We start from the raw sequence: 18327 nt of genomic DNA on the forward strand, positions 1-18327 counted from the left end.
CTCCTGGTTTTAGTGCATTCACTCTGGCGCAGACAGACCATGGCTGAGCATGTGGTCCCGAATTCCATCCTTGGAACAGAGGAAGTTTTTGTTATGAGAAAGAACTCCAGCCACAGCGGATTTACACCTGCAGGTCTGTGTCTTGCGACACTTAAGGGCCAGGCTGGACGGGCCCCCACAGAGGTGGAGGAGTGGCCGGCTCTGGCCAAGCTGCCAGACACCACCAGGGGAACAGGTGCACCCACAGAGCTTCTGTGCCTGCTGAGGGGCTGGGGGTCGTAGCCTCAAGGAACAGGCTCATTTTGTTGCTTTCTGCTTTAAGGTGGTTTTTCTTCTGGTTGGATGAGAAAAGTTAGTTGAGCTCCCCACGGATTGACTCAGCAGCTGAGTATGTAGGAACTGACCTGGTCCTGGGGCCAGCATGTGAGCCATCCCCCACCACCCACAGGCCTCCCAGGAGGCCCTGCTCCCGCAGCAGAGTGGCCGCTGTCACCGAGGCAATGGCCAGATCAGGAATTCCAGGACCCCTGGGAGGGTGGGACACTGCGGCTCCACTGGCCCCTGTGTCTATGGAATCGGTGTCAGCAGACATCCCGTTCATGGTGGGATATGCCCGTAGGTGTCAGGCAGATGGGGGAGTTTCAATACCGGCTCCTTTAGGGGGTCTCAGTTTGGAGGAAAAAAGCCTTATTTCCTTGATGATGGCTTCATTCCTTAAGAACGCACTAGAATCTGCCCCTTAGTAGCTGCCTGTGGTGTCTCTAGATTCAGGGGCAACGTTGGCTTTGTGGTTCATTTTTATTTTATTTAACTGTGAACACCCTTTTACTCCCTGCATTGAGGTGAGACAGAGGACACGGCTCTCAAGGAGAGGAAGAAGTTGTTGGGTTTCCCAGACTTCATGAGGCCGGGCTGTCCCTGAGCCTGAGGCGACCTGCAGGTCTGACTGGTTTCTATCCACTGAGGAAGGTTAGGATTCAACCTCAGCCTCACTTTGTGCAGCCGCCATGTTAGACATGCCGCCACAGACCACGGCACCGTTGTCCCTCCCGAAAGTGCCGTCCTGGGCCCGGCGGTGCAGCCCCTGGCAGCTTGCGAGGCCCCGGCTGCCCGCCTCTCCTGTGGCACAGGCTTGGGGACAGGGTGTGCCCGAGCCAGTGGCTGGCTCAGGAGGCCACAGAGGTGCATTTGCCTCTGCTCCAGGGGAGCTTGGGCGGTTCTGGGAGGGCCTGGGGAACACAGGGCGACGCGGTGGGAGGGCGCCATGGCCTGTCAGCCTTTGATCTTGGGGCAGGTGGTTCTGCCCGCCTGCCACAGAGGACGGGGTCCTCCATCCCCTCGCGAGCTCCCGGAGGCCACGATGCTCCTGGGGACACCTCCCGTTTGGGAAGGTGAGGGCTGCGGCTGTCCCTGTTGCCAGGCTCTGGCCCTAGGAAGGAGGTTTGTGGTCCCAGTGACTAACGGACTCCCTTGTCTGCCTGGGAGTGTGTTGACCACCAGGGAGTAACCAGGGAACTGGACTCTCCGTGTGGCAGGAGGGGCATCTCCCAGCCTTCGCGCCTGATTGCTTTTCCAGTGCCTGAGCTGCACCCCTGGGATCCCAGCTTTCCCTTCCCGAGTCCGGGCAGCATCTGTGCTGGGCCCTGCTGGGACCTTCCTCCTCATGTGAGGCATGTCACGGCTGGCACTGGCCCCCGCCCGGGCCTCGGGTGTGGTGGGCCCACGGTGTGTCAGACCCTGGGTGTGGTGGGCCTCAGCTGTGGTGGTCCCAGGTATGGTGGGCCCTGGCGTGGTGGGCCCGGGTGTGGTGGGCCCGGGCGTGGTGGGCTTCGGGCGTGGTGGGCCTCAGCTGTGGTGGCCCTGGGTATGGTGGGCCCGGGCATGGTGGGCCTGGCCATGGTGGCCTCGGGTGTGGTGGGCCCGGGTGTGGTGGCCCCCGAGGAGGAGTGTGTCCTGGAGAACAGGCGGGTGCGTGAGAGCTCCCAGCTCAGCCACAAGAGCAACACGTGCTGCCCACCCAGCCTCGCCTGGGGCTTGCTCCTGCCTACCCTGAGACGCCTTGGCAGGACCTAGAAGCCAAGCCTGGGGTAGGGCCTCGGCGTTGCCTGCACGTGTGCCCAGATGGCTTCTTCTGAGCCCTGAGTGGGCCCCCGAGGCTGTGTGTCCACTTGGCCCAGGCAGGGCGCTCTGGACACCTGGTGATTCCAGGTAGAGAGTGGAGCCCAGGCGCCTGCTGGCTGTGCGTGCGGTGCCTGGAGGCTACAGCCAGCAAGGATTCATTTCAGAGAGTACAGAACAACTTTTTGTTTTTATAAACCAGCTCTTGAAGGTTGCATTTAAAAACTTGGGCTGACAGGGTCTGAGAGGATGTGTTTGCCTTTAGTCGAGTTTTGGATTTTGTGGCAGAGTGTCCGGGACAGTTGAGGGGGTGATGGGACAGATTTAGCTCCCAACGTGAGACCAACTGCACAGGTGCACATTGGGGCGACTCTGCCTGCCATGCAGCTCCGTGCACATCCGAATGACCGCGTGATTTCCTTGCACAGAAAACAGCCCTTCTCCTGGGCTGACACCTGTGCCCTCGGCCTGTGGACGCCCTGTCCAGGCAGCATGCCTCCTTGGTTATCCAAACAGTAAGAAGAAATGCAGGAACTTCGTGATCCACACGCGGGTGGATGACCCTGGCACACAGTGTTCCCGTTAAATTCTAAGTGTGGATAAGACGGCACACCGGACCACTCTTTCCAGAGCCTCTTCGTGCGGCTGCTAATAACGAAATACATCTTAGATGGCTTTTTAAACATAGCATTTAGGGTATTTGTTTCTCCTTTCAAAAGAGAAGAATCCCTTCCCAAAGTAGGCGAGCCGGAAAGGCCCAGCCTGGCCGCTTTCCGCATGAGTGGCCACGACTTTGCTGGATTGAAAGGCAAAGGGAACAGGCCAGCTTTGGCCCCTTCAGCCTGGTCTGATCACTCCTTTACAGCCTGTGAATGAGGCAGCTCTGGGGAGGGGTTGGGGGTGGCCGGCCCCTTCCTGGGCTCTGGGGTCTGTCAGATGTTTGTCCTTTGGGAGCCTGCCTGAAGTGCTGAGATAAAGCAGTTTTTAAACAGTTTCCCGCAGATGCCTTTTGGGAGACAGAGCCATGAATTTCTTGAGCCGCGTCCTGGGATGGCTACAATGGCCGTCTGCCTGCCAAGCCTTCTCCCATTCAGGGAAAGCAGCTTAAGCCACTTAAGCCCATTAGCATCTGGATGGGGCCGGACCTCCTTGGGACACGGGTGGGCAGGGTGGCCCCGCTGTGTGGCTGTTTGGGTGCTTGTTCTAATCCTCACGCTGTTTGAAGGCTCCAGACTGATTTGTGACACATGAGTCCAAAAGCCACTTTGGGGGGCTTGACCCCATCAGCCGGTCTGTGCTCGGAATGTCAATGGCCTGCCCTGGAGTGCGCTTTGGGGATAGCGGGTGGCCGCCTCCTGGCCCAGGCTGAGACACTGCTCACCAGCCGCCAGGAGGTGGACGCTGCATCTTGGCAAGAGGCGGGTCGGGCTGCCGAAGGGCTCCAGAGTTCCTCTCAGTTCCTGCTGAGCGCATGCCCGGAACCTGCACAGGAAGGCCGGGCACCGGCCCAGGGGTGTCCTCCTGAGCCCTGTCTCCGAGCCCCGGCCAGCGCCCGGGGCACCGAGGTGCTCCTCAGCAGCACCAGCTCCCAAGGCCCCTTTCAGGGAGAAATTTTTAAAGCCAAAGTTACTTTTGGTGCAGTCATCGTTTTATAAAACAAAAATCATATATTATTTTCTTAAAAAAACAGATTTATAGGCCAGGTGCAGCTGCTCACACATGTAATCCTAGCACTTTGGGAGGCTGAAATGGGACAATCGCTTGAGCCCAGAGGTTCATGGCCAACCTGGGCAACATCGTGAGACCCTGTCTCTACAAAAATTTAGAAAATTAGCTGGGCATGGTGGTGCATACCTACAGTCCCAGCTACTCGAGGGGCTGAGGTGGGAGAATCACTTGAGCCCAGGAGGTCAAGGTTAAAACGAGCCTTGATCACGCCACTGCGCTCTGGCCTGGATGACAGATCAAGACCCTATCTGCAAAAAAATTTTTTTTATTAAAAACAAGCTGGATTGAGGTATAATTTACACACAAACTGTAATCCAATTCTAGACTATCTCTCCATATAATCCAGTTCTAGACTATCCCTCCAGCCCCCGCCCCAGTCAGTTCCCTCCCGGCCCCCGCAGTCTCCTTGCTGCCTCTGTCTCTCCGACTTCGCCATGTCTGGGTATTTTGTGTAAGTGGAATCTACAGTCTGTGGCCTTTTGTGTAAGGCAGCAGCTGCGCCTTCCTCCACCCACACCAGCGATGCAGAAACGCCGGTGTCTCTGCCCGCCGTGAGCACGGGCCCTCGCTGTCCACACACAGCTTTGATTTCTCTCAGATGTGGGTCTCACACTTCCCTTGTTCGGTGAGGTCCTAGGCATTCTTGTTCTCATGACTTCTGCCAAGCTCGGAGAGCTCAGTGCCCACAAGACCCCTGTGTCGGGGCCAGGGGCTCCCCGTGGCCAGTCCACCCAGGTAGGGGTCTCCAGCTCTCTTACCTTTAGGGACTGACCCTCAGTGACCATTCCCTGCATTGTACTGAGGTTAAGACGAGAAGAATTTTCAAAACAGGCCTCAATGTAATCCTTCGCGGTGATCTGTGCCGACTGTCCGCCAGCCAGGACCGTGCCTCCTGGAGCAGCTCAGCCATGCAGTGTGGGAGAGAGGTCGGCACTCACTCAGCCTCCCTCTCCTCTGCTGCCCAGATGACTGCCCCTTCCCGTAGCTGGTCAGGCCAGTGAGCATCCACAGGCACCAGAGGCCGCAACCCTGACCCTGCAGCGCTGCTGCCCCCAGCCCCTCTCCTTGGTCCTCCTGGTCGGCGTGATCGCAGGGACCCTGGCGGGAGCCTGAGTTGTTCTTGGGTCCTGTCCACCTGCCTCTGGGCTCCTGCCCACCCCAGCCTGCGCCCCAGGGACTGGTTTGAGCCTGTTAACACCACAAAACAGGCATGTGACCTCAGCCATCCCTCCCACGTCAGCTTCACCAGATGAGCCTGTTGAGACGGTTCCCGGTCAAGCCGCCTGCAGCTCTTGCCCGTTGTCACAGTCGAACAGCTCTCGAGGGAGTTCAGGGACGGGAGAGAGCGAGCGGGAGGCCGGCCATGTGCCCCCGCAGGCACCCTCTTTGCTGTTCTCAGCGCTGCTGTGCCTTCGGAGCCTGCTGGTGTTGCTGTGGCTTTTGCCCCAAAGCAGCTCTGTGGGCAGCAGCAGCTCCAGGGTGGCCTCACGGTTGCAGCCACGCTTTGTTGGGGAGCAGCCAGCCTCAGGCCCTTCGCAGGGAATGGTCACTGAGGGTCAGTCCCTAAAGGTAAGAGAGCTGGAGACCCCTACCTGGGTGGACTGGCTATTGCGGGAGTGGCCCCTGACCCCAGGTGTGGAAATCTGGGTGTGACACCAGCTGCTGTCTGGAACCAGCCATCCTATCCCACTGACTCGGGGTGCCGGGTGACGCTGCCATGGGCAGGTGGGCCCCCCTGGGACTTATCTCCGTTGCTGTCTTTCTGCAGACGCTCTGCACAAAAGCCACCATGCAGACGGTCCGGGCCGCCGACACCAATGAAGTGGTGAAGCTCATATTTCGTGAGTCGGACAACGACCGGAAGGTGAGCGGGGCCTGTGACTGGGCAGGTGACACACGGGGCCTGCACAGGACTCTGCAGCTTCCTTCAGAGCCGCCCTGCCTGCCCGGGGCGGTGGGGGCTGGGGGACACGCACAAGGCTGGGGGAGCTCAGGTGCTCATGGGCCACTCTGACTTCACAGGTTATGCTCCAGTTAGAAAAGAAACTCTTCGACTACTTCAACCAGGAGGTTTTCCGAGACAACAACGGCACCGCGGTGAGTTTGTGGTCCAATGTGGCAGCTCCCCCGTCCTGGGACATCCATGCCCCCAGGTCTTCCCATTACCTCTGCTTACCTGGGACCACCCTGCCTTGTCCCTGCCACCTCCAGGACTCAGTTCTGAGCCAGTGCAAGGCAGACTGCTGGGGACACATATTGGGTGCGTCCGGCACCCCGGGCCAGGTTGAGTGGAGGCTCCGTATCACTGTCCTGTCCACGGGCAGCATGACGCTCGACCCATCAGCTTCAGAGATCCCTCCGTGTGCGAGGGGAGACGCTGGTGCTGTGGGGTGGGGAGGAAACCCCCTTGTCTCAGATTGAACCGGCAGGGCCTCGGGCCTCGCTCTGAAGTGGGAGACTGAAGGGAGCAGGTTCCTCACACTCCCGTCGCTAGACTTGCTGTGTGTGGGTCTGTGTGTGAGCACGTGTGTGTGCTCTAGTGCGTGTGTGTGCACATGTGCACGTGAGTGCGTATCTGCCTCTGTGGGGTGGGTGTGCCGCTGTATGTCCATGAGCACATGTGTAAACAAGTGCATGTCAATGGGAATGTGCGGCTCGGGTCGGTCCACGGAGAGGTGACCCCTGCCAGTGAGAGACAGCCCCGGCTGCTGGACCTGCTGTCGGTTTTGAAATCGTGAGTCTTCCCTTCGAGGGATCAGTGTAGGCGAGCGCTGAGGGGCGGCCTACACACTCTCTTTACAATTTTTATTTTTTATTGTGGTCTACTTTTGTCCCATTTTTAATGTATTTAGAAATGTTTATCAGCGCAAAGAACCAGGAACCACGCAGCAGCTGTCTGGGCCCCATGTGCGGCCTCGGCTGATTTCTGTAAACACGCCCACTGTGGCGATTCCAAGCCACACGTGATGCCGTGTGCAACGAGCCAGCATCCAAGATCTGGAAACCTCAGCATCGGTTCCTACGGCGCTCCCGAGCCAGTTGTGGTTCCCTTGGCGCTGCGTCAGGGCAGGTGGCCCCTGTCCTCAGGAAGCTGTCTGGGGAGTGGCCGTGGGAGAGGTGAGGGGAGCACAGGCGGGTAGACCCAGGCCAGTGCAGCTGCGTTCACATCCTAGCATCCCGGGCCAGCCAGGTGTCCGTGCCTCAGTTTCCCCTCGTGGGGTTTGGGGGCTTACGGGTCAGTGCGTGCAAAGTGCTTAGGAAGAGCTGGGGTCTCTCAGTACCAGACAGAGGGGCACGCCCAGCCCAGCGGACGCTGCCAGCCCCGAGTCCCAGGCCCAGAACCTCCACTCCAGGATGGCATTCGCTGCCTCCCCAATGGCCCCCAGACCCCACGCTCCTGTCCTCTTGGGAAGTCACTTCTGTCTCCTGCCCCTCATCAACCCAGAGCCTGAGGCTCCCGTGACTCCCACACCTCCGTGGTGCCTGGGCCTCCTGTGCCCGTCCCTCTCACCTGCCGCAGGAGCCCATGGTCCCTTCCCCCACTGGGGTCGGGTCAGGCCTTGGTGTCCTGTCCCCACATGTCCCCATCAGCCTGGGCAAACCTAAGGTTTCCTCCACTTCTCTCCGTCCAGGCAGGCTGGGTTTCCTCCTGCTCCATGTGTGGGAGGCACCCTCCCCTCTCCTTCTCAAGCCTCCAGGGCCTGGTGGGGCCGCCTGTCTGTGGCTCCCGCTGCCCCTTTCTGGCTCTGCCTGCGGGACTCTGGGCTCCAGGATGCTTCCAGCTACAGGACACTCCCGGGTGGCGCATCCCGGCCTCGTCAGTGGGGAGCAGGGAGAGCCTGGGGAGCAGAGATGTCTGGGTGGAGGCAGGTGCCCAGGAGGTGTCTGGGTGGAGGCGGGTGCCCAGGAGGGGTCTTCGTGGAGGCGGGTGCCCAGGAGGCGTCTGGGTGGAGGCGGGTGCCCAGGAGGCGTCTGGGTGGAGGCGGGTGCCCAGGAGGCGTCTGGGTGGAGGCGGGTACCCAGGAGGCGTCTGGGTGGAGGCGGGTGCCCAGGAGGCGTCTGGGTGGAGGCGGGTGCCCAGGAGGCGTCTGGGTGGAGGCGGGTGCCCAGGAGGCGTCTGGGTGGAGGCGGGTGCCCAGGAGGTGTCTGGGTGGAGGAGGGTGCCCAGGAGGTGTCTTCATGGACGCGGGTGCCCAGGAGGTGTCTGGGTGGAGGTGGGTGCCCAGGAGGCGTCTTCGTGGAGGCGGGTGCCCAGGAGGCGTCTGGATGGAGGCGGGCGCCCAGGAGGCGTCTGGGTGGAGGCGGGTGCCCAGGAGGTGTCTTCATGGACGCGGGTGCCCAGGAGGTGTCTGGGTGGAGGCGGGTGCCCAGGAGGCGTCTGGGTGGAGGCGGGTGCCCAGGAGGCGTCTGGGTGGAGGCGGGTGCCCAGGAGGTGTCTGGGTGGAGGCGGGTGCCCAGGAGGGAGACAGGGCTGCCGTCGCTTGGAGGAGGTGCTTTCAGGGTCCCTAGCAGAGCTGGCTCCTCAGTGCCAGGGGAGCAAAGTCTCCAGGGACCTTCCACAGGGCATGAAAAAGTGGAGGGTCCCTTGGAGGAGGATGCCAGGGAAGCCCAGGGAGATGGAATGTTTTGGAAGGAGCAAGGAGACAGGGAAGAGGGAGGCTCCCTCAGCCACAGGTAGGGTGGTGGCAGGGGACAGGTCCCAGCCGGGGCTGCGTGGAGTGGGGTGTGGCATGGAGGGGCATGTGACGTGGAGGGGGGCATGGCATGGAGAGGGGTGCAGAGTGGAGGGGGTGCAGTGTGGAGGGGCGTGGCGTGGAGGGGCACGGCGAGGAGGTGCGGCGTGGATGGGTATGGCATGGAGTGGGGTGTGGCATGGAGGGGCACGGGGCGTGGAGAGGCACGGGGCGTGGAGGGGTGTGGCGAGCGGGGTGCGGCATGGAGGGGGTGCGGCGTAGAGGGGGGTGCGGCATGGAGGGGGTGTGGCATGGAGGTGCGGGGCGTGGAGGGGGTGCGGCATGGAGGGCTGTGTCTAGAGCATCTGGGAGCAATTGTCTTTCATATGGATCCAAAGTCCTCCTTTTCTCTCAGCATTTTGACACAGAGCACGCCCCTGCTGTCGGTAGCCACCATACCGTACAGTGTTTCCTACCTTTAGAGGAAAATTAATCTGAATATTTGAGAGAACTTTTGGATTTGATTCTGAATGAAAACACGCTGTGGGGTTGAAGCCGCGTGAGGCACCCGGTGTGATTGCGGAGGCCTGGTGCACTGTGTCGATACGTCGGGAGTCCCATGTGGAAAGGCGGCCTGAGCTCAGGAGGCGCCTTCTGAGGCTGTTTCTCGTGAGAAGAGCCGATGGCTCGGCGTTCCTGTCCTGCTACTCAAATCCTCTCTGTTTGGTGCCTGGGACGACGGCACCTTCGGGAACGCCCTGTGGGTTCCTGCTGACCCGGGTGCCCTCGCACTTGCCTGAGGTGCCGGCATGCCGAGTCAGTCGTGCCCAGAAATTGGGAGTTGTCCCCATTGATGGAGGGTCAAGGTGGTCGGACCGGGAGCCTGGGGAGATAATCCCATCTCCACAGTCGGGTGAAACACACCCGGAGCCATGGGGAGCAAACTCTCCGTCCGCAGGATGGATGTGCCTGCGCCGGTCGCAGCCCCAAGTCCGTCGCGTCCTTCATCAACCGCCGGTCTTGTACCCGTCTGACAGAAATTTAATTCAGGCTGGCTCTTGAAAATAATTATTGTATTTTAAGAGTAGTAATCATTGGCCGGGACATGATTGAATGTGTCCATGCCTATTGACTTTTTCTATGATTTATAGCTTTGTTTAGTCGATATTCCCATCGAAATTGTATAATTAATTATAAGTGTGGCTGTCAGGGCTGCAGGATGGAGTGCCCTGGTGAGGATTTGGAGAGATTAAATTTTCCTTGGCTGTCCCAGGGCCGGGCTTGGGAGTTCCCGCAGCACCGGCCTCTTGGAGGGAGGTGTTTTCTGTGTGTTTAGCAACCGCTGTAGCCTCAGGTGCATTGATTTTCTGGGCCTCGTTCCTTTATCAGCGCCGGTGTCTCTGCAGGAGTGGCGTGAGCGGCGGCCGGGACAGCTCCTGAGAGATGCACAGGATCAGCCGATGCTTTGTCATTGTCCACACGGCCCTGCCTGCCTTCACTTTGTAATCAAGAAGAATGTGGGAGACCATGCGAAATTGGTGATCATGTTTGTGAAAAATCTCAGAGAGATACAAATTATCAATTCAACAGCAACGTGCGCAGTTTCTAATCAGAAACCTCTCCTGTCTGGTATTTTGTACCAGCCGCAGCAGGGGCCCTCACCCACATCATTCCGGGGGCAACAGCCCCCATGCCGGCCATGCAGGGCGAGGCTCCCTCTGACTTCTCAGAGGCAGTGGCTGAGCAGGGACACGCCGGGACCCTCCCGCCACACGGGATCCCCCTGCCACATGGCCACCATGGTCCCTGCGCAGCTTTGCGTTTGTATCACGGTCGTGTGTACCTCTGCCTGCCTTGTAGGTGGGAAGGCCCGTGGGGTAAAGACCACGTGTTTGGAGTGTCTGGCACAGTGCCAACGCGGGAGCAGCACGGTGAGCCCGTGTCCGATGAGGATGGAGGCAGGCCCAGGCCAGGACACCTCTGTCAGGAGACAGCCTCACGAGTGAGCGATGGGGATTCCCAGCCGGACTGCCCTGGGGTTTTCTCTCAGGCACCAGGCTCAGGGCTGGTCAGTGTGTGGGGACGAGCGCGTATGGGCCTAGGACATCACAGTGGACAGAGGACAGCCTGGGGCCGTCACCGCTCCACCGCCGGCTCCAGTACCGTTTAAGCAGCTTGAAGGTTCAAGTTCACTTCAAACCACACACGAATTTCCTTTTATTTTTACTTTGCACTGCCAAAACTGGGGGCCTTCTAACTCAGAAGACAGGGTGGGAAAGTGGCCTTGGTCCACTGAGCAGTCCTGAAACACCACCACCCAGGCAGGACGCTGGCCAAGGAATCCCATTCAGTCCCCATGGGAAGGAGGGGGCCCCCAGCCACCGAAAACCTTGGGCAGCCCCAGCCTGCTCCTTCTTCCTGGAGTTTTCCAGCTTCCCCACAACTTGCCTTGGGGTTGTGCTTATTGGAGTGTGTGTGAGCGTGTGTGCGTGGACATGTGTGTGAGCAGGCATATGCATGTGAGCCTGTAGGAGTATGCATGAGTGTGCGTGCATATGCATGTGAGTGGGCAAGTGCGTGTATGAGCAGGCATGTGTGCAGACGTGTGTGAGCAGGCATATGCGAGCCTGAGTATGCATGTGTGTGATCGTGTGCATGTGTGTGATCATATGCGTGTGATCGTATGTGCATATGCATGTGAGCAGGCAAGTGTGTGAGCTGGCGTGTGAGCAGGTGTGTCAGCATGTGTGTGTGAGCAAGCATATGCATATGAGCATGTGAGCATGTGTGAGCAGGCATATGCACATGAGCAGGTGTGTGTGAGCAGGCGTGTACATGCATGAGCAGGTGTGAGCAGGTGTGTGCATGTGAGCCTTCATGAGCGTGTGTGTGAGCGTGTATGCATATGCATTTGAGCAGGCGAGTGTGTGTGATCTGTGTGAGCGAGTGTGAGCAGGCATATGCATATGAGTGGGTGTGTGCGTGAGCAGGTGTGAGCGAGTGTGTGTGAGCAGGCATATGCATATGAGTGGGTGTGTGTGTGTGTGAGCAGGCGTGTGCATGCATGAGCGTGAGCAGGTGTGTGCATGTGAGTGGGTGTGTGTGTGGGGGGGGTGGTTTGCTTTTTAGTTAGAAAGTTTAGGCAGACCCTAGCGGCAGCCACTGAGGCCTGAGGGAGGTCCTGGCCACCCAGGAGCAGGTGCTGACCCCAGAGGAGGCTCCAGGGGCCTGACACGGCTCTGCAGGTCTCTCTTGGAGACTGAGGAAGACTGGGGAGTGTTCAGTGGTGACAGTGAAGCCATCCCCTGCAGTCCAGCCATACACGTATCCAGACACAAACGTTTGGCACATGTACCTGGCACACACAGCCCTCAGACATATGTCCAGGCACACCTGTGCACACACCAGTATGGGGTTCCCTCTTCCTGGGCCCCAGGGAGGCATCCCCAGAGCTGCTCGTAGGGACCCCGTCATTGGGTGGTCAGATTTGCAGCTCAGAAGTAAAGATGGCAACACACTCAGAATCCGCCTGGCCTGGAATTCCTCAGCACGGTCAGGAATTGAAGAGAAAAGCAAGTGTCTGGTGTGTGTGTGTGGGGGGAGTGTGTGTGTGTACACATATGTGTGCATGTACATGTGTGCACTCACGTGTGTGTGTATGTGTGTACATGTGTGCACTCACGTGTGTGTACGCATGTGTGTGTGCATGTGCACTAGTGTGTGTGGTGTATGTGTGTATGCATGTGTGCACTCGTGTGTGTGGTGTATGCATGTGTATACATGTGCACTCGTGTGTGTGTGTACTTGTATGCACTTGTGTGTGTGTGTGTACAGTCACGTCACATAATGTCGTTTCAGTCAACAACAGACTACATATGTGACTAAGGTTTGATAATCTGACGATAGGACTGAAAGCTTCCTCTCGCTGTGTGATGTAACTGTTGTGACATCACAGCGTGGCGGCACTGGTGTGAAGGAGCCACTGCGCCGCCAGCTGTGGGAGAGTCTGGCACACTCAGGGATGCCCAGCGTGTCGTACTGTAGAGCAACAACAAACAACTGTGTTACTGGTGTCTGCGTTTCTTCTCCCACACTTCTTACCATTACTGTAATGCACTCCTTCTACTTAATAAAAAAAGGTACCTGTAAACAGCCTCAGGCAGGTCCTTCAGGCAGGTCCACGGAGAAGAAGGTGCCGTTACCACAGGAGATGAGGCTGCATGCCGGTGGTTGCCCCTGAGGGCCTTTCCGTGGGACGCAGAGGCGGCAGAGAGGAACGTCGATGATCCTGACCCTGTGCCGGCCTAGGCTCATGTCTGTGTCGTTGTCTTCATTGTTATCAAAAAATGTTTTAAGATTTTGAAATATTAAATATAAAGAATAGGCAAAAAGTTTATAGAATATATAAACAGAATATTTTATACAGCTATACAATGTGTTTTAAGCCAGGTACTATTTGACAAAAGAGTGAAAAAGTTGAAAAATGTTAAAGTTTGTAAGGTAAAAAAGTTACAATAAGTTAAGGTTAACTTCTTACGAGAAAATACATTTCAGTACATTATGTTACTCTCAGCGTCTCAGCGCTCCGTATTTACAAAGTCTGACATTCTGTTACTCTCAGTGCTGGGCATTTCTAAAGTCTGCAGTGCACAGTTGATCCCAGGCCTTCCCGCTCACCCCCGCCGGCTCACCAGCTCACCCCGAGCCCGTCCCAGCCCTGCCAGCTCCCTTCGCGAGCAGGGCTCCACAGAGGCACACGCTTTTTCTTCTTTAGACCTTGTTTTTACTGTTCCCTCTCTACGTTTAGGTACGTTCACATGCGCAGGTACTTATAGTGTCTTACGCCACCTGCGGTGGTCAGTGGCCTGCTGTGCAGGTCTGCAGCCCTGGAGCCACGGGCCTCCCACCGTACAGCCCAGGCGTGGAGCGTACACGAGCTGTGATGTCCCACAACGAAATCGCCTAAGGGTGCGTTTCTCAGACCGTATCCCCGTCGTTCCGTGACACGTGACTGTGTGTGTGCAGAACCCTTGTCAAACAGCCTGGATGGATGACTTGGTGGCTGTTGAGGGCTGGGCCACAGTGGAGCAGAGAGGCTGGAAAGCCAAGCCCCATAGCCCAGCACCATGGCGTGGGTCCCTGGCTGACCCCACAGGCCAGTGCAATGTTGTGGGTCCCTGGCTGACCCCACAACACAGTGCCGTGGTGTGGGTCCTTGGCTGACCCCACAGGCCAGTGCGATGTCGTGGGTCCTTGGCTGACCCCACAGCCCAGCACCATGGCGTGGGTGCCCGGCTGACCCCACAGCCCAGCGCCATGACCTGAGTCCCCAGCTGACCCTATGGGCCAGTGCAATGTCGTTGGGTCCCCAGCTGACCCCATGGGCCAGTGCGATGACGTGGGTCCCCAGCTGACCCGACAGCACAGCACCATGGAATGGGTCCCCAGCTGACCCCAGCTCGGCTGTTTTCCTATTGTCCTGGACTGTCTTATCTATGGGCAGGTGCCGAGGAAGGACCCCCAGAGCTGCTGAAAAGCCTTAGACCGTCCTTTGTCTCCTCTCATGAGGAGCACAAGGCTGGGAGCTGCTATCTGTGGATGTGGCCCACGTGGGGTCTCCTGTGGCTGTGGGACTCTCCCACGGTGTCCGGTAGCCCTGTCTCCTGAGGGTCAGGTTTCGTCACTTGGAGTCAGACCCGCGTTCCTCCTGAAAAGGATTGGAAAGCTGGGTTTTTAATTTTTCTGCCATCACGTTTCCCTGTCAGTGCAAACCATTGGTTCAGCCAACAGTGATATTGAACTCTGTTTACGTTTAGGGCGAGGAGTTGCAGAGACTTTTCTTCCCGAAGGCGGAGTTCTGATTTCCAGAGCACTGTGCATGGTATGCTTCTGACTGAGGCCCTGAGTGTGCAGCAAATCAGCGTGGCCCAGGCCTCAGTGAGGCCATGCCCGTCCACACACTCGGAGCCCCCAGGGACCAGCAGTGTCCTTAGGGGGACAGGAAGTCCCCAGGCCCCTCAGTGCCAGCTTGGATGCACCAGGGAAGACCCCCGGGGTAGTGAGGGGTCCTCAGAATCCTGATCTGGGCGAAGGTCTCTCCACCTGCGAGTGTACAGAGGAGGGTCGGGGATCTTATCCCCTGAGGCGCCTCATGGGCTATGCCAGACTGAGAAGCTGTGGCCACACTCCGTGGCTTCTGCCTCAGGAACTTGCAAAGGGTGCACAGGCCTGGAGTGGTTCAGAAACACCTCAGCCTGGGATTTCCGGCTTCCAGAACCTGCACCAACAGGCGTTAGGGGCTGCCTGGGGCTTCGCTTGCTGCTGTGCTGTGGTAGCCGGAGGGGCCTAGCATTGGGGCTAGGCCCAAGTTCCAGTAGTTGGGGCTCCACGTCAGGGTGTGTCCCCAGGCACCCCCATTCCTGCTAACATCGAAGCTCTCGGGAAGGGAGGTGGAGGGGGCTCTCAGGGGTGTCCGGCTACAGTGAACAGTCTGTGTCCTGTGGCCCGGCGCCCTCCTCACCCTGCAGGAGCCCCAGCCATAAGCATCAGTGACCCCCTTGCCCTGCAGGAGCCCCGGCCCCATGCCCACGCCAGCCCATGGAGGTAGCCCTGGCGTCCTCAGAGCCCCCCGGCCCTGTTCAGAGCCCCCTGGGCCTGTTCTCCCTATTCTTGTTCATGTGCCCCTTGATGCGCAGTCCCGTGCTCACTGTGCCCGGTGCATTCACCAGGCTGGGGACACTCACTCAGGGCTGCGGCCTCACGACTTCAGTGCTCAGCCACGTAGCACCGTGCTCACAAACCCCACGCCGTGGACCCTGGCGGCCAGAGGCAGGGATAACCCACCCTGGGCGATAGCCACACCGTGCAGGAAGCCCGGTGCTCTGCTCTCTGAAGCTAAATGAATTCATGTCGGCCAAGAGCTCCAGCTACTCGTTCCCTCTGCTCACATGCCCAGCCTCTCTGTAGCACCTGCTGCTTCTAGGAGGTGGAGCAGCCCCAGCAGCCCCAGGCCCTCAAAGGTCCACGTGGGAAGGCACAGCCCGGGCCTGACTGCAGCCCAGACAGGCGCAGGGCCAGCACCGAGGATTGGGGTGCTGAGGACTTGAGGGGTGCTGGTGGTTGCTGGAGGCAGAGCCAGGGTCAGACGCTGTGCCGCACGCCTGCGAGGGGCGATGGTCCTTCTGGGCTCCAGAGCTCCCTGAGTGCTCCATGAGAGCTGTGGGCCCGCCGTGAGCAGAGCCCTCATTGCAAGAGGCCATCTGTGCCCCTGCACTTTGGTGCTGTCCAGGACTGCGTCCCCCACAGCTGTGAAAGCTCTGTGGTCACTGCAGAAGGTTGGAGGAATACCGATCCGGGACAACTTCATTAAGGACGTGGCATCAGAGGGCCCCGCACAGCAGAGCTGTCATTCTGGCTCACCTGAGTGGGAGCTTTGCTGAGGACTCTCCTTTCCTCTGTGCCCATCTCTGGTACGGGGTGACTGTGGCGCAGCGTGTGCTTCCTCATGACGCCCGGGCTCCTCTCTCCTGCGGCCCAGGTCAAGGCAGGAGGACGCTCGGTTTCCCATCTGCACAGCTGGGCCTGTCCTTCCTGGGCAGTCCTTTGTCCACTGTCTTCCTGAGGGGAGTTTGAGGAGAAGCCCCAGGTCTAACTGTGGCAGGCAGGCCCACCGCCCTGCATCTCGGGACACGGGAGGCAGTGTTTCCACTGTAAGCGCGGGGAGAGGGACCCACTTTCAGAGAAAGAGTTTGGCATCTGGCGAGAGCATCTCGTTTCCAGGGGGAATTTCAGAAAGAGTTTGCGTCTGCATAATATAAATACACACTTGGCAAAAGCAAAACACAAAGCCAGGCTCTTTGGATTCTTAGACTAAAAATGTGCTGGGACCGCCAGGCTTCGTGCCACGTCTGGTTCGCCCTCGACTCCCTGGTGTGCTCTGCAGAGGTCATGGTGTCTTCGGGTGCCACATGCCTGTCTCTGGGTGGCACGGGCCCCTGAGACTGCTATGAACTTGCATCTCCAGCTTTTCAAGTTTTACTGGAGTGTCATCGAGGCAGTAACTTGATGTGAGAAAGAAAGCAAATGCCTAGATTGTCTGGAGACCACACGCTGGGAACGGGAAAGGCACTGCAGTGCACTGCGGGGGCATATGTTCATTTGACAGCACTCTGGGTGCCTGCTCCGAGCCAGGCCCTGCTCTGGGTTTACAAGACAGACAGACATATCCCTGCCATGGAGCTCTGGGGGTGGCAGGGGACAGCACGGTGGGGAGGAGCCTGGGAATAGTGTGCTCAGCAGGTGAGCAGCACCGGTCGGGGAGGAGTCTGGGGGTGCCACGAGGAAGCTTGCTGAGGATGGCACGGCTGGTGGGGGACAGCACGGTGGGGCGGAGCCTGGGGGTGCCATGAGGAGGCTTGCTGAGAAGAGCCATAAACAGTCACCCTGGGTGACTCCGAGCTGTGGGAGGCCAGTGCGGTACAGCGACCCAGTCGGTCACTTTGGAGGGCAGGTCCACATTCATTGTCACAACTAAAAAAATTCCCAAAAATCAAGACCCACCAAAGACGATCTTACAGTCGCAAACTGTGAACCACATAAGGACACATTCCACAGATAGCAAGAGTCCAGAAATACAACAAAGGCAGGACAGACTGTCAATAATGCCAAATCATCAAATAATTGATACAAATTATAATATTGTAAATTATTAAAAGCATGACAGAATTAGAAACATAAGTACCACACTATGAAAAAAATCCCAACAGATAAAAAAAGTAGGACTCATAGAAGTATTATCATTAAAATTAAAAGCTCCAGGGATGAATTAAGTGCCGGAGTAGACACAGCTGGAGAAGGGATTGAGGAATGGGGTGGCAGGCCTGGGGAATGGCCCAGAATGCAGCACAGAAACGTGGCAGGATGGGACAGGAGGGTCAGGGCTGGGAGAGGAGGGAAGAGCCCAGCGCTTGCACAGTGAGGGTCCACGAGGGGCACACTGGAGAGTCAATGGCTGGGCGTTTTCCAGAATTATCCAAGACATAAACCTCAGGAAGCATGGTGAGTCCTGAGCAGGAGGAACGGAAGTAAATCCACACACAGACATGTCAGAGTGAAACAGCAGAACGTCAAACACGAAGAGAATATTTTTAAAGCATTGTGGGAAAAATGTCCTATTACATAAGAATGCAAGTGGCGGCGGGTTTCCAGAACAACCACAAAAATACACACCAGGAGAAGTGGAAGCGTTCAATCAAAGAGCTGACGGAAAACCCCAGCCACACACTTAGAGTTCTCTCAGCAGCCAACTCAGCCTTCAGAACACTGGCCACCATAAAGACAGTACCTGGCGATGGAGAGACACAGCCCCACCAGCAGGTCCCACAGAGAACCAGGAGTAGCTGAGCTTCTGGAGCAGGGTGGGATGAAGAAGGAAGAACATTTGTGTAAAGCTTAAAAACATGTAGGCTAAGGCGAGCTGCTTTTTGTGGACTCATGCATGGCGGTAATATAGAAACATACTTGGGGCTGGGCACGGTAGAACACTTGGGGAGGCCGAGGCAGGAGGATTGCTTGAGGCCAGTAGTCTCAGACAAGCCAGGGCAATGTGACAAGACCCCGTCTCTACAAAAAATAAAGACTTAGCAGGAGTGGTGGCACACGCCTGTAATTCCAGCTGCTCGGGAGGCTGAGGCAGGAGAATCACTTGAGCCCAGGAGGCAGAGGTTGCAGTGAGCCGAGTTCACACCACTGCACTCCAGCCTGGGTGACAGAGGGAGACTCTGTTTCAATAAATAAATAAATAAATAAC

General features: G+C 57.9%; 1 protein-coding gene across 1 annotated transcript in view; it reads left to right on the forward strand.

Annotated features, from left to right (window-relative positions):
* Window positions 1-18327, forward strand: part of INPP5A (inositol polyphosphate-5-phosphatase A) — a 244149-nt gene that overhangs the window by 207315 nt on the left and 18507 nt on the right. Inside the window, exons 10-11 of the mRNA XM_019035299.4 lie at window positions 5615-5710; window positions 5869-5943. Of these exons, the coding sequence (XP_018890844.3) occupies window positions 5615-5710; window positions 5869-5943 (171 nt within the window). The remainder of the gene's footprint in view (window positions 1-5614; window positions 5711-5868; window positions 5944-18327) is intronic.

The sequence above is a fragment of the Gorilla gorilla genome, chromosome 8 (genome assembly GCF_029281585.2).
Source record: "Gorilla gorilla gorilla isolate KB3781 chromosome 8, NHGRI_mGorGor1-v2.1_pri, whole genome shotgun sequence".
Classification (NCBI taxonomy): domain Eukaryota; kingdom Metazoa; phylum Chordata; class Mammalia; order Primates; family Hominidae; genus Gorilla; species Gorilla gorilla.